This window comes from Poecilia latipinna, unplaced genomic scaffold, assembly GCF_001443285.1.
Source record: "Poecilia latipinna isolate Pla-1442-1.1 unplaced genomic scaffold, P_latipinna-1.0 Scaffold839, whole genome shotgun sequence".
In the NCBI taxonomy this organism is placed as follows: domain Eukaryota; kingdom Metazoa; phylum Chordata; class Actinopteri; order Cyprinodontiformes; family Poeciliidae; genus Poecilia; species Poecilia latipinna.
In genome coordinates, this window is record NW_015113455.1 from 208,544 (window position 1) to 222,104 (window position 13,561).

General features: G+C 37.9%; 1 protein-coding gene across 1 annotated transcript in view; it reads left to right on the forward strand.

Moving 5' to 3' along the window:
• Nucleotides 1-13,561, forward strand: part of ppargc1b (peroxisome proliferator-activated receptor gamma, coactivator 1 beta) — a 118,666-nt gene that overhangs the window by 88,457 nt on the left and 16,648 nt on the right. The window contains exons 6-7 of the mRNA XM_015047680.1: nt 4,472-4,672; nt 12,687-12,812. Coding sequence (XP_014903166.1) covers nt 4,472-4,672; nt 12,687-12,812 — 327 coding nt within the window. The remainder of the gene's footprint in view (nt 1-4,471; nt 4,673-12,686; nt 12,813-13,561) is intronic.

Here is a 13,561-nt window from a genome sequence, read left to right on the forward strand (position 1 = left end):
TCAGACTATATTCTTCCAATATAACATTAGTGTGTCAACGCTTCTTGTGTGCTTTTCGTTCAGAAGCGGTATTGCAGAAAACCCTGCTAATTTCATGTGTCTTGGAACCCTCTATGATTCACCAACTCTTATTATTCTTTTGACTTTTATATCTTTCTTCATTGTGACCTATTAGGTTCTCACAGGAACATTGAGAAGTTTAGAAAAATGTCTACAACCAAAGCCATCGCTACGTTTTGCAGCAGTAAGGTTGAGAGAGCTCTTCCTTTCTTTCTTCCTTTCTTTTTACCCATTATGAGATGACTCTTGTGCAATACCCTGGTAATAGGAAAGCTTTTTATGGGCCATAAATTAGTATCAAATCAGCTACTATTAATTTGCATGGAAGCGGTTGGGATTTCTTTCTAATAGATTTCAGTGAGTTTTATGGCTTTTGCAGCTTCTTTTCTTCATGTGTCCATTGCTTATTACCTGGGTAATTCCATCCATCTCTTGTGAATTTCAGGTTAATGGCTTTATAAGAAATTGAATTTTTGAGAAAATTGTTGTGCTTCATACTTTTTATTCCTTGCTAATCCTGTAATTTGATGAACTAAGTGAAAGGCTGTGTTATGTTACTTCACTTAAACATTGGGTGCTGTGTTCTTGACCTCCAGTACAACTTGTGCAGTCGCCAGAGCATTTCTGTTTGTTGACATGTGCAAGATCCCAACCTTCACTTGATCCTCGTTCTGAGATTCAGATATGCAGCAGGCCTCAGAGGGCACTGCCAACAAAACCGATTCCCATTGACACTGTGTAACACGATAATGGAGGCAGTCCATCAGTTTGGACTGGCTGAGTGCTTCTGCAAAGGGCCGGCGACAACCTTCAGGCTTCAGTTTCCTGGGGCCCTTCCTCCAGGAATTCGGAGAATCCCCATCTTGATTTTTCCATATCTAAAAGCCAACACTTCATTATTGACCAGGCGAGGTGTTGTGGTCTCGTTACAAAGGATAAATCGAGTGCACTTTGCAAATAAAAAGGAACAACTGAGAAATAACATAGCATTTTGGTGCAGATCGTGGGTCATGTAACCCAGCCCTGCAGGTGGAAATTGCTCTGATCCTGTGATGCACTGCAGAGTGTTGCCGAAATGAAAACAGGCAAGGCATGATGGGAATGCAGGAGAAGTAAACAGTTACTGTGTCTGTCTTTGCTGTTTGTCTCTTAGTCCCTCAGTCTTTATCACTACTTTGATTCATTTTAGCTGACATCTATTCATTGCAGACACAAAGCAGATCTTCATAGTAAAGTTTGACCTTTTTAAAAACAAAAGTCCACATTTTGCATTAATGTTTTATTTTCCTCATCTCATTTTGTTTGTTGAATCTTTTGTTAAAAAATGTTAAGTTAATAATCTTTCATCTGACTTTTAACTTAGTGTAGATTTCATTAAAGCGTAACTTCATTACCCAGCTTCCTGGTTTCACTTTGCCTAATATGAAAATGTCTTTATTCATGCATTTCTATTTATTTATCTGCCATTGCTTTCCTTTCATTAATTAATCTTTTGTTTTTACATTTCATATCTCATTTGCTCATTCCTCTGATTTTGTCTTTTTACGCTTTAAATTTGCATCGTTCCAGCCCAGTGTTTTGTACCTCTGTGCTTATTCACCCCTTTCCTCCTTAGCAACATCACATTTTGGCAGCGTAGTCTATCAGACTGATTCAACGTTGCAGACAGTCAGGCATCATTTAATTATCTCTGAATACACTGATAAGGACACAAATGAAGCTTTTGTCAGTTTATCTTTTATGCCTCTGCTTCCTGTCAGTTGATTTCTTTATAGCAGCATATTGGAACTTAATCCCATGTTGAAAGTTATTGATCGCATTTCTTGGGAAGACTCAATATTACCTTGGAGACTAAATCACAGAGGCTGTTTCTAAAGGTTAGGCCAATTATAACTCATCATTTGTTTTTAAACTGTAGCAATATAAATGCTTGTTTATACATCTTATTTATCACGAACATAAATAAAATGTTTTCTATGTTTTCTTTGTATAAACCTTTCATTGGATTAAATATATTAATAAAGAAATCTCACCAGTGCCAAAAACCATTTTTGCTACTTTTTGTGTCATGATGCCAAGACTCTCTGGGCCTTTTGAAGAAAAGCACACCCACAGCATCACACATCCTCCACTGTACTTACTAGCAGGCATGAGGTGATTTTTCTATAATTTATCCTTATCTGGCCGTAAGCAAAGTCCCAGCAGCTTTTTGCAATCATTCACATGACTATGATTTGCAGTGAATAAATACTTTTTACTGTTTCTAATGGAGATTTTTCCCTCTCCTTTAAGATCTTTCTCACTGTGTGTGATGGAACGTTAAACTTGTTCCTGTTGTTTTCAACTTCTAAATTATTGCTCTGATTGTAGAAATGATTCATTTCTTGACTTACAAAGATCCTCAGTCATCTGACATTTCCTCTTATCTTTTTGTCTTTTGAAGAGTAGGCCTTGTATTACAACATTTCTATATTCCCAGTTATACCTGAATAATTGGAAGTTTTTAAGCAATCTAATCAACTTAATGTATAAATTGCATAGTTTTATAGTAATAGGGACTGTTTGGGGCTGCGGTAAGTGTGTCACTGGGGATTATATAAGCCTGAAGAGCTCTTGGTTACATTAAAGACAAAAAATGTCATTGTATAATTAAGTTTACTAACCATAACAAATAACCAAATGCATAACTGTAATATACAGTACAGTAACTCCCAAGACAATTATTGTTTGATTCCTTGATTTATTATGACATTTTTAAGTATTTCTTCCTTTTCCAAATTCTGAAAAGTAGCTTCTGGCACAGAGGTAGAGCGGCAACCAGCCGGAATACATTTTGTGATAAATACTTTGGTAGTGAGGGACATATTAAGCTGGATGATAAAAGTTAGTGGCTTCCTGTAGGCCAGCCGTGCTATCACTGCTCCTCCAGACGCAGCTCTCAGCAAGATGGCAACTCCTCATCAGTAAACAGCCCCTTTGTGTTGGGGTGCTGGGATTTAGAAAGCAAACAAACATTCAAACAGAAATCTTTTCTGCTACTTTCACTATTTTCTTCATGTTTGGAAACTATAGGAAATATAAAAATAGTCCCTGCCACAGGAAACGTAAAATAGATGAGCAAGAGTTCAAACTGAGCCACATCAGTCATGATGAATTAAAAGGAATACAAATCCAGGATTTAGTCAACATTTTGTCTGCACGTTAAGAACAAAAGTTAATTTTCAGTCTCAAAATGTGGTAGATGTATATAAATCCTTCAAAGGATTGCTATTTTCTGTCCCTCTTTATGACTTCATGGTGAAAATGTTTGCTGTGTTGTGGATGCTTCATGGGTGATGATTGCAGGGTGGAGTGAGATGTGAAAGCAATTTCCATCCAAATGCTGAAAAGCCTTGCTGAAACCTGATTCTGTTCTGCTTAGAGACTAAACTCCAAGCTTTAAACCTTTCTACCCTTTTGCACTTGAGAGTGAAATACCCATTTTGAGTTTATCACACAAGGTGGTGGAGTCAGATCTCTGGTTCACCAACATATATAGAGAAAATCTCTGGAAAAAAGTGCTAGCATTGTCTTTTTTTAGTGTTGCCGTTGTGTAACTGTCATTGGAAGTTACTGCACCCAGCCAGAGGAGATACAGGCTAAACAGCTTAGTCATGGTGACTCCACATAGGGATAATGTAGGAAAACAAGACACTGCATGCCTCTTTTTCCAGGCGGAAATGCAAATTGCTCAATTCAGATTCAGATCTGGTTTGTCATCCAAGCCTAATTACTTCCAAGTTGACCCTTAAGATTATTTCAGTAACAGCCTAATGCGAATTGTTCAAAAATAATTTAGCCAATCATGTTTACAAATAACCTCTTTAGTACAACAACTAATTTTGTTACTCTCTTAAATAATAAAATTGATTTTAAAACAGTTCATTTTAACATGAGAAAGATTTGATTAATTACTTTAATTGACAAAGAAGAAGAAGTGGTATAAAAATTTATAGACACAAGGTGTATCAGTTTGGAGGATATGATGCACCCTGCATTCATGAATATCTTCCCAAAGGAGGCGTTTAGTTGAGAAGCACAGCTAATTTCCCTTTTTAGTCCTCAGATAAGTTCCAGTGATATTCTCAGTCTTAAATGCATACGCATTAAATCTGAAATCTCCCCCAAGGAGTTTTGGACAAACTAATGCCGAATATTGCGATTGTGAGCGGAAGGGAATTATAGGGAATAAAATTCACCATTAGGACCAAACCAGGGAATATTTCCCAGTTTTTTGACTGACTGACTGATTGATTGTTGCATCTCCACAAATATTTAAGAAGCATTTCCAAGAATCCATTCCAGTCCTTTTCTGTGCTGTTTTGTTGTATTTTCTTTTCTCACCTTTTTTTTTTTTTCTCTGTGTTCGCAGATAGAAGAGGAGAATGCGGCACTACTGGCCGCCCTGACAGACAGTTTGGATGGCATGGTGGATGCCGAGGTGGGCGGGCTCTCTGTTTTTCCAACTCTGGAGGAAGAGCCCAGTCAAGAGGAAGAGGACGAGAGGAGTCTTCCTCTGAGTGCCGAGGACTTCAGTCAGCCACTGGGGGCCGAGACAGAGGACCTATCTCTTGTAAGAACATCTGTTAACTTACAGTCATATTCATTTTGGTTACATTCTGAGAACAATATTATGAACAAAAACATCAGATATGAACATCCACTTTCATGTTCCTGCCAGTCAGTTTACAGCACACCTTTGAGTGCCTGTTTGAGAACATTAACGCTTCCCTCCTGGTTCTGTTTACAAAGATCTGAAAATCAAAAGTCCCCTGCAGCTCAGAAAGCGACATCTGTCAGAGTGGGTCCTTTAATTCGGGCTTCAAACGCCATCTATCCCCTCCTCACCCGTGCTTCGACGTGCCTCTCCTTTCCCATGCTCCCCCACTTTCTGTCTCACCGGCATTCTAATCTTCATTGCGCGTCACACCTTGATGTTCCCCTCAAGTTGGCCTGCGAGGTTCAAAGTCTGCCTTTAACTCCCCAAAAAACAGAGCAGCACCAAGGCACAAAGTAACCTTTCATCCGGTCCCTGTTCAGTGAGCGTGGGCTGCTGTAGCTCCAAGACCCACGTGTCTCTTCAAGGAAAAGGGAGAAAGTTTTCAGAGAAACAGGCTGCATGCTTTAATCTGTTAATTAATCATCAAAATTAACAGGAAAAAAATATTGCAATGCAACAGGGTGACATGTATTGAATTTACATGTCAGTTTAACTTTTTGGATTTGATTTGGATATTCTAAGTTAGTCCTAAGTTAGGATTCAGCTGTATGTTACTGAATAAAGAAATGTTAGGGGATAAGATATCTTAGCAAAAAGTGTGATGAAATATCCCCTTTGAAGAATTAAGGCTTGCCCTTGACAGTCAGAACATTTTTGGTTTGGGTAACAATCACACCTGCTTGTTAGCACACTCATATGAATGCCTGGGATCGTGTTGCTCATGTGATTGCCTGTTTTCAAGCCCTCTTTTCTCTTTTCACACTGTGTTGCTGCATGCCTCCCTTCATCGTTCCCTGAACCACATTTCTGGGAACAAACCGTGTTTTCCTCTCTTCGCTCTGACTTCTCCCTGTTATCAGCCTGCACCTGAGCACCTCCCCAGCCCCCCACAGCCTATCATACAGGAGCAACAAATTGTTGTATCCCTTTACAGGGAATATTGTGGCCCATTTTCTTTTGTGTTGGCTCAGCTGTCAGAAGAATGCAGCCCTGTACCCGGCTCTGAAGCCTAATTAAAGCAGGAAGCTATTTCACTGCCACAAACGACTTATGATTAGCGCTGTAATATGGCCTTATTGCACTTGTCGAGTTGAATCCACCCAGCGTCCTTAATTTGACTTAACTTTCACAGCATAAGGGCCTGCGTCTAAGGCTCTCTGAGTAAGTGCCGGTCAACAAAGATGCCATTGTTTGGCAGTCACGAGTCAAGCTGGATGGCTGAATACCTGCAGCGTAAATATTCACCAAGCTGCTCTGCAGGAAAAATTCGCTAACCTCTTTTATATTGAATGAGTTCATTTATAATTCAGTCCAAAAGAGAAAAGCAAAAAATGTTTGTCGGTTTGGGTCTTACATTCTTCCCTGTTCTGTGGCACAGTGTTGGGTTTTTGTGTTGCAGAAAAAAAGGCCTGTGCATCACTTGTTTTTGTTAATTAGCCTCCATCCATCTTAAAGTACACTTACAGTATGGTGAACCAATAATTACAAATAATCCCTAGCACTATAGGGAGCAGTTGGTGAAAGTTCAATGGGGGTAAAGGAGATTACATACAAGCAAATTTGTGATTGGCAGCCACATTGTTGGAAAATCTGAAAACAGAGAAGCAGAAAGTAAAGTTTTACTCTGTGGACTGTGAGTGTGAATCTAAAAAAGAAGCTCCTGCTCTAAAACTGAAACAATAAGTATGACTTTTATTTGAAGGTGTTCAGTTTATTTGAGGGTATTCAGTTTAAATGCATGGTAGCAGCAGCTTCATGCAGTAGCACTATTTTGCTGCCTGTATAAATGGTGTGTCCCACATTTCCAACACAGTCAGATATAAATCACTAATTTAAAAGTAGGCAAAATTCTGCTGTTATTTTCTCTAAAGACTTTTCTCTCTTACATTATGACATCTCCTCTCCCAATGCAATTAATTACAATAATATGCTGTCAAAACAGAGAGACTTTTTAAGCTGGAGTGAATGACATAATAATCTTGCAAATTACACTACCTCCAAACTTTCTTCTCTAAAATATAAACTTGGACAGAAGTGCTCTGTGCTGAACTATTTTAAAATATTTTGATGCACATCTATGATGTAAAATTTAAATTTAAGATAAGTAGGTTTTTAATTTGTGTAAAAAAGTATTTATTTTTATTTGAAGCCCCATATGACATTCATTCCCATTAAAAATATGTATGTATGTAAACATCTGAACTCAACTGCCTGCCATTACAGTGTCAGTGAAAGACATTTCCAAAAAGTCAGGCCTGGCAGCAATGACACTTACTGTGTGGGCTTTCTAAGCTGGCAAAGCAACGGCATCCAGCAAAACATCAGGACACAGAGGTGATTGTGCTGCAACAGTCTGATAAATGCCATGAAGGTATTGTTTTAGTCTAAATAAAATGTCAGCAGTACAGAGAGGTCACACTTCCGGATGGCATTTTCTTTCATGTTCTTTGCTGTTGTGTAGGGAAAAAAACACAATTGTCCTTGTTTATCCTTGAAAACCCTCAGTTATCAGTTGATGTGTGTCTAAACGAGCGTCGAAGCAGGCTGGTTACTGACTTACCCATGTCTCTGTTTCCAGACTTATGGAGCAACAGAAAGGGTCAAACCAGAAGCAGAGGCTCATTTGGGTTCAAAGATGAATCACTTTACATGTTTTCTCCATTTATACCTTAAATGTTGATGTGAACTCTGTGATCTTGTACGAATTTTGCACTTTCCTCACATCTCGTTCCATAACTTATCCAGCACCCAACCCTCAACATTGCCCTACTTATGCACTCAAAACACAGATCTGTAAAAACCTATTCTCTCCCTATGGATTCAACTCTGACAGCTTGGCTCTGTCTCCTTTTCATGGTAACAGATAATTCTCATACACACTCAGTCCTCTCTACAAAATCTTCTGCAGGGTTTCTGCTCCTACCCTGACTCTGAATCAGTTTGCCACAGGCGTAACTTTTTCTTGTACCTGCAAGCAGGCAGTTTGTGACGAGCCAGTAAGACCCATCGCTTCTAGGAATTTCATCGCCTGAAATCGTATCATTTACATACAGAAAGACTGGTAAACTGCACACTTTTCGTAGCTTAGTTTGAGATGCTCAAGCAAGTTTTCCCATCATTCCTCAAGTCTTTAAAGAGGTTTGTGGTGCGCCTGTTCAGGGTGCAGTGTCTCAAAAATCCCTGATGTAAATCCAGCCGTGACGTTCAGCGCCCCTGAAAAAAAGCAGGATATTTTGCTGTACTAAATATAAATCATATCATCCTGAATCCCGACTCTGTTTCCACTGAGTGCACTATCAGTGGCAAATATAGCAACCTGACATTCACATCCACTCACACAGAAAAGCCTGCTGTAATAACATTAGGCCTTTACTCAACTGAAGCTGCCAGATGTGTGTGGATGTGCGTGTGTGTGTGTGCGCATGTGTGTGTGTGTGTGTAATTCATCCTATCCTTCCATCAGTTGAGTGGTTTACTGTCACATGTTTACTGTCACTCATGCTCAGGTCCGAGTGTGGCGCTGCCCTCTACTGTTAAGTGTTGGTTCTGCAGATGAACCAGCACTTAACAGTGAACTTTCTAGTGCTTCTTTCCCTGTCTGCTCACTGTCTGTGCTTTTAATGCTCTCGGTGTAATTATTGTGGAATAACGGCACACATTTTATTCATAATTGCACATACAAGTTTTTATGGGCTTTAAAAATGATAAAGATAAATATAGTAAACATTTTGTACTATTTGTATCTCCAAAGAGAAAAAAATCAGTTGAAAGTTATTTTATTTAAGTAATTTAATTGAAAAAGTAATACAGCTATATTATATAGATTTTTGTATACAGAGTGGTGTTTTTCAAGCATCTTTTAGGAAGTTAAAATATTTTAAAGACCATTAAATACATGATTTATATAATGTTTTGGACAAACATAGAATGAAGGCAAAAAATTATTATTATTGTTAAAGAAGCTGACTGTCCACTGTTTACAACTTTTTAATGTAAAGTTGAGAGAAGGAAAAAGTTGAAAATTGTGCACATGCAACCTATGTAAAACCCATTTAGAAATGGGAAGATATGGGAACCTGTACCATAATCCCAATCCAGAACAGTTAGCCATAAGCCATAATCATCTATATAAACAGAATATGTTTTTTACATTGTAAATTTACTGACATGTACCTGGAATGCAAAACTTTCTTTGTTTTAAGAATTTACTTGGCTTTTCCAGGATCTTATTTGTTGGCTTGGAGTAGACTGCACTGAATGGGTTGAATGAGACATTATTTTAATCCAGAATTATTCATTATTGAAATTCCTCAGGGAATAGCAACAAATAAGTGGAAATAAGAAAAAATTGCATGGCTACTCCGTGTTTTTAACTTTTACGAACATCAAACATCTAATCAGAGTTTGTGTTTGGACAAACACATTTATTTATCAGATGTGCGTATTCCTATCCATCTTATTTGAGTAAGTGAGTAAGAAGTTGTATGGTTTCAAAAAGATTATTTTGATTAGAAGAAGTTGTTCTGAGGAAGCGCATTATCTTTCTTCTTTGGTTTTCTGCCAGATTGCATTTCATACAATCTGTTCATACGTGTGTGTGTGTGATTCCCTTTGCATTTTCTCTTTCATCACCTGCGTTTGCAATTCCACTTCAACTTTTCCTGTATGTGTGTGTTCCACGTTAGAACAAGGCCTCTATTGATGATGCCAGCGCAGTTCTGGAAGGCATCCAAAGCGGAGTAGAGTAGAAGAGTGGGCTACACTGTTAGGGAGGCCCCCATGCCGTCGAAGAGTTTGCAACGTTTCACACAGACTCAAACCTTCAGTCTACTCTTCAGTTTCCTCAATGGGACTCTCAGAGGAGCATCATCACACACTCCAAGCCAAGTTGGCTCTCAGACAAAGGGCCACAGTGGCCCCATTAGCGGCGCAGGCAATCGTCCCATTTCAGTCAATTGACCCAGATAGTATTCTTTGGTGGCAGCCAGCGCTGTTGGGTGGTGATGTTGTGTTCATTAAAGCATTATAGTACTATAACAGTGATGAAAGTTGTTTATACCTTGACTCATGGCTCAGCAGTTTTACAGCATAAACTGCTAATATAAATATGTCAAATTTTGGTGCACTTTTAAACCCAATCCCTTTAAAAGCAGTTCTACCAATAATGTTTCAAATTACTTTCTCATAAAGATGTTACCATAAAAAGCCTATAATTATTATTATTTTTTTGTTTTACTGTGAAGCACTTAGTGACTGCTGTCTGAGAAAGGTGCTAGTTAAATTAAATGTACGTACTATTTACTCAGTATAAATTGTCACTACCAGCTCTTCTCAGATCCATCTATCTCATTTTATTAAAGATAGCTGGCTAATCTGTAACATAGTCCTGATGCCATTGATAATTCTTGTGGTCCATGCAGAAACCTTTAAAAGGACATTTAAAGAACATTTTAATAATAGGGAATAGACCAATATATCAACATTACACGTCAAACTAAAGTGTTTAGTCATAAAAACGTTTTAGTAAATAAACAGAATGCAATGACATGATTTGATTACAGAGTTCTAACAATAATTCAGTGCCATGTTAATATCCCATCCTGTCACATTTCAACCATGACAAAATTGTTGTATTTGCTGTGGATTTGTGTAAAAAGTAGCTATTATTGTGAAGTTCAAGGAAATAAAGTCCAAGGTCTTCATATTTTCTTACAAATACAATCCTGAAAATGCAGTAGTACAAATATAGCAGTACTCTGGCTATATTTACAGCCAGATGTTTTTTTTTTTCTTTACTGTTTTTACAGAGCTAAAAACTAAACATTTTTCTATTGTTTTTTAAAACAACCCCAGCTCACCTGTTTTTCCTTAAATTGCAACAAAAAAGTAAAGAATCTCCTTTCATAACATTATTAGCTTTAAGGAAACATATTGGATAATTTCTGACAACTACAGAATCAATAGTGATGCTTGGCTGCTTTGATACATCTATATAAATTGCCACAACCACCTCCCAAGTGATTCAGACCCCCAATATTGCTGAATTGCCCCCCACTTTAGGTCGACCGTCTTTATAATAGGTCCCTTTGAATCCTCATTCCTATCATTTCTGTATTTTCTGCATCATCTTTTGGAGCAAAGGCTGCAAAGCTTAGAGGGGGATTTTCTTTCCTAAGCTGATTTATATCAGCTGATAGGTCTGCCATGAAGCCACGCTCAGGATTGAACGGATGAGTACACAGATGGAAAAAAAAGTAATGAAAGGATAGTTGGAGAAAGAGAAGCAGTTGTGTTAATATCCATTTCAAAGGTAATACCCAGGGAAGGTTTAAGGAGAGTTTCCTATGCTTTATGCCTTAACTTGGGCTTTGTGTTTGATCTGGAACAACAAAAGGACGGGAGCAGGAGTCTGGGACGATAGAAAAGAGGGCATAGTTGATGTGACAGTTTAGAAATTAAGATAACATATGTTAGGGTCACACAGGCTGATTTAGAAAGGAGTCGCAAAGAAATCAGAGAAAAAAAAACAAGATTATATATAAATCAAACAAAAAAATGTTGAACAGGTAGAGAATGATGGAGGGATGATGGAAGAACAGGAGGCTGAGGGAGAAAGAGGAGCAGTGGTCACGCCGTATTATTATGTAGAAAAGAACAGCTGGATCTGGCTCTTTAATAGGAAACGTGAATGTGCCATGTAGCTGTCAGCTTTAGTGATGTGATAAATGTACAGTATCATGACCTTTTCTACACATTATTCCTTTATACAAACATCCATCTGCGGAGAATTATAACGCCTGACAGAATATAGATTAGAAAGTGCAGTGAAAGGCCAAAAGAACTGAATGTTCAATGCTTTTATGTCAATGTGGATAGTTTTTTTCTCCTCCTGTTCTATGTACTATGGTGATTTAAAGTATGTTATCACATATTAATTCACTATATTTGCATCCTAATGATTCTGGCTTAATGTGTTTCCATCTGATGACCCAACTCATTAAATTAGGATGTCTTCAAAAATATGTATTGTAAACTAATATATTGTATCACAACACAGAGTGCTGTAATTTAAAACATCAACTTCTAAGTATATAATACCCATATAGAAAAAAAAAATGTATTTTTTATGCAAAAACTTGATTTTTATGATAATGTCATGTTATGCAGTACATAACACTGCAATCCAGTACATGATCACTGACATCCTCCCATGGAGGTCAAACCATAAAAGGTCAATGCTAAGGAAGTTTACTTTTCACATTTTGTTGCATCTCATGGAAAGTTGAGAGGAATGAAAAACTAGAATAACATGCACAAGCAGCAGGGGGATTTAAGAGTTTTCTGTAGATCTGTACAGTTGGACTGGCATGAGGCATTAGCAACAGCAGCACATCCTGGCCAAAAAGAAAAAACAAACAAACAACTGGACTGTTGCACAGTAAGGCTTCACAATATCAGGGAACTCTTGCTGAGTATCACAATGACAATCCGATTATTCCACATATTTTCTTTCTTCAAAAGTTTCCTATCCATTTTTTTGCAAGCTTCACCATCTTGCCTGGTAAAAATATACATTTAGTGTGGGCATCTAGGGAAATCAAAGTTCGCTATTGTATAGTATACTATAAAATATTGCTTCTAAGCAGTGCTTTGCAGTTGTGGCAGGTCACACATTGATATTGCAATGGCTCTGGCCTTCAACCATAATCATCTAATTTACCATGTCTAGTATATATACCTCTGTGTTTAATGAATCTTTATAACATCTGAGTTTTACCATATGAACTAAATTAATAACTATTAAAGGCATTCTACTTACTAAATACCAAGAGAATGTCCTGATGTCATATGCATTTTTTTTCTGCAGCTGAAGAAGTTGTTGTTGACTCCTCCCAATGTTCCAACCGGCATCGACGTGCATAAAGATGGAGTCCAAAGCCATCGCTACAGCAGCAGAAGTCTGCGCCTACGACCAGTCAGACCTCTGACTAAGGTGAGGTACAAATTACTGTGAATAGGTGACAGGACAATATCATCTCATACATATAAAACACTCTTATCATTAATATATGCTTTAGTAAAAATACCCACTTTCCAGCAGTTTGAAGTAGAACAGAAGCAAAAACACTCAGACGCACATTTCACTATTCGCTGCATGATGCCTCATTCCGTGTCCTCTGAAAGCTGGTGAGATAACGAAATTGGATTTTTCCAATCACTTCCTCTCAGGGTGGCGAGTTGAGGCAGAAGTAATTTACAGCTATATGTAGTGTTTGCAGTCAGCATCACTGCAGCTGCAGGAGTTGTGTTTTTACATGTGTCTGCATTAATTCGTCTTGCCTAGCCTTTAATGCACAGAAATGATTCTGAACTTCAATTCTATTGGATTGTTTTTGGTCATTTGTGAGGCTTAAATATTTCTAGCAAAAACGTTGCTCAATGAGGGTTGGGATGGAAAACTGCTTGTGTCATCACTTGCTAAGATATAAAACCAGATACAAATTTCAGAAATAAAAGTTGCTCGTGCATGACAGTCGGCAGAAACAGACGGAACAATTTCCAGGATTTGTGTGCTGAGTAGCATCCAGAAACAGATTTTCTTTTGAGATCTCTGGCAGCCCAAGGAATTTAACTACATTTTCTCCACTTCTTTATGAGTTACTCAGCAAGGATAAAGACCCAGCAAATGCTTTTGTTTGTGCTTTGAAACAAAAGTTTCGCAATGAAATGTAGAGTCAAACA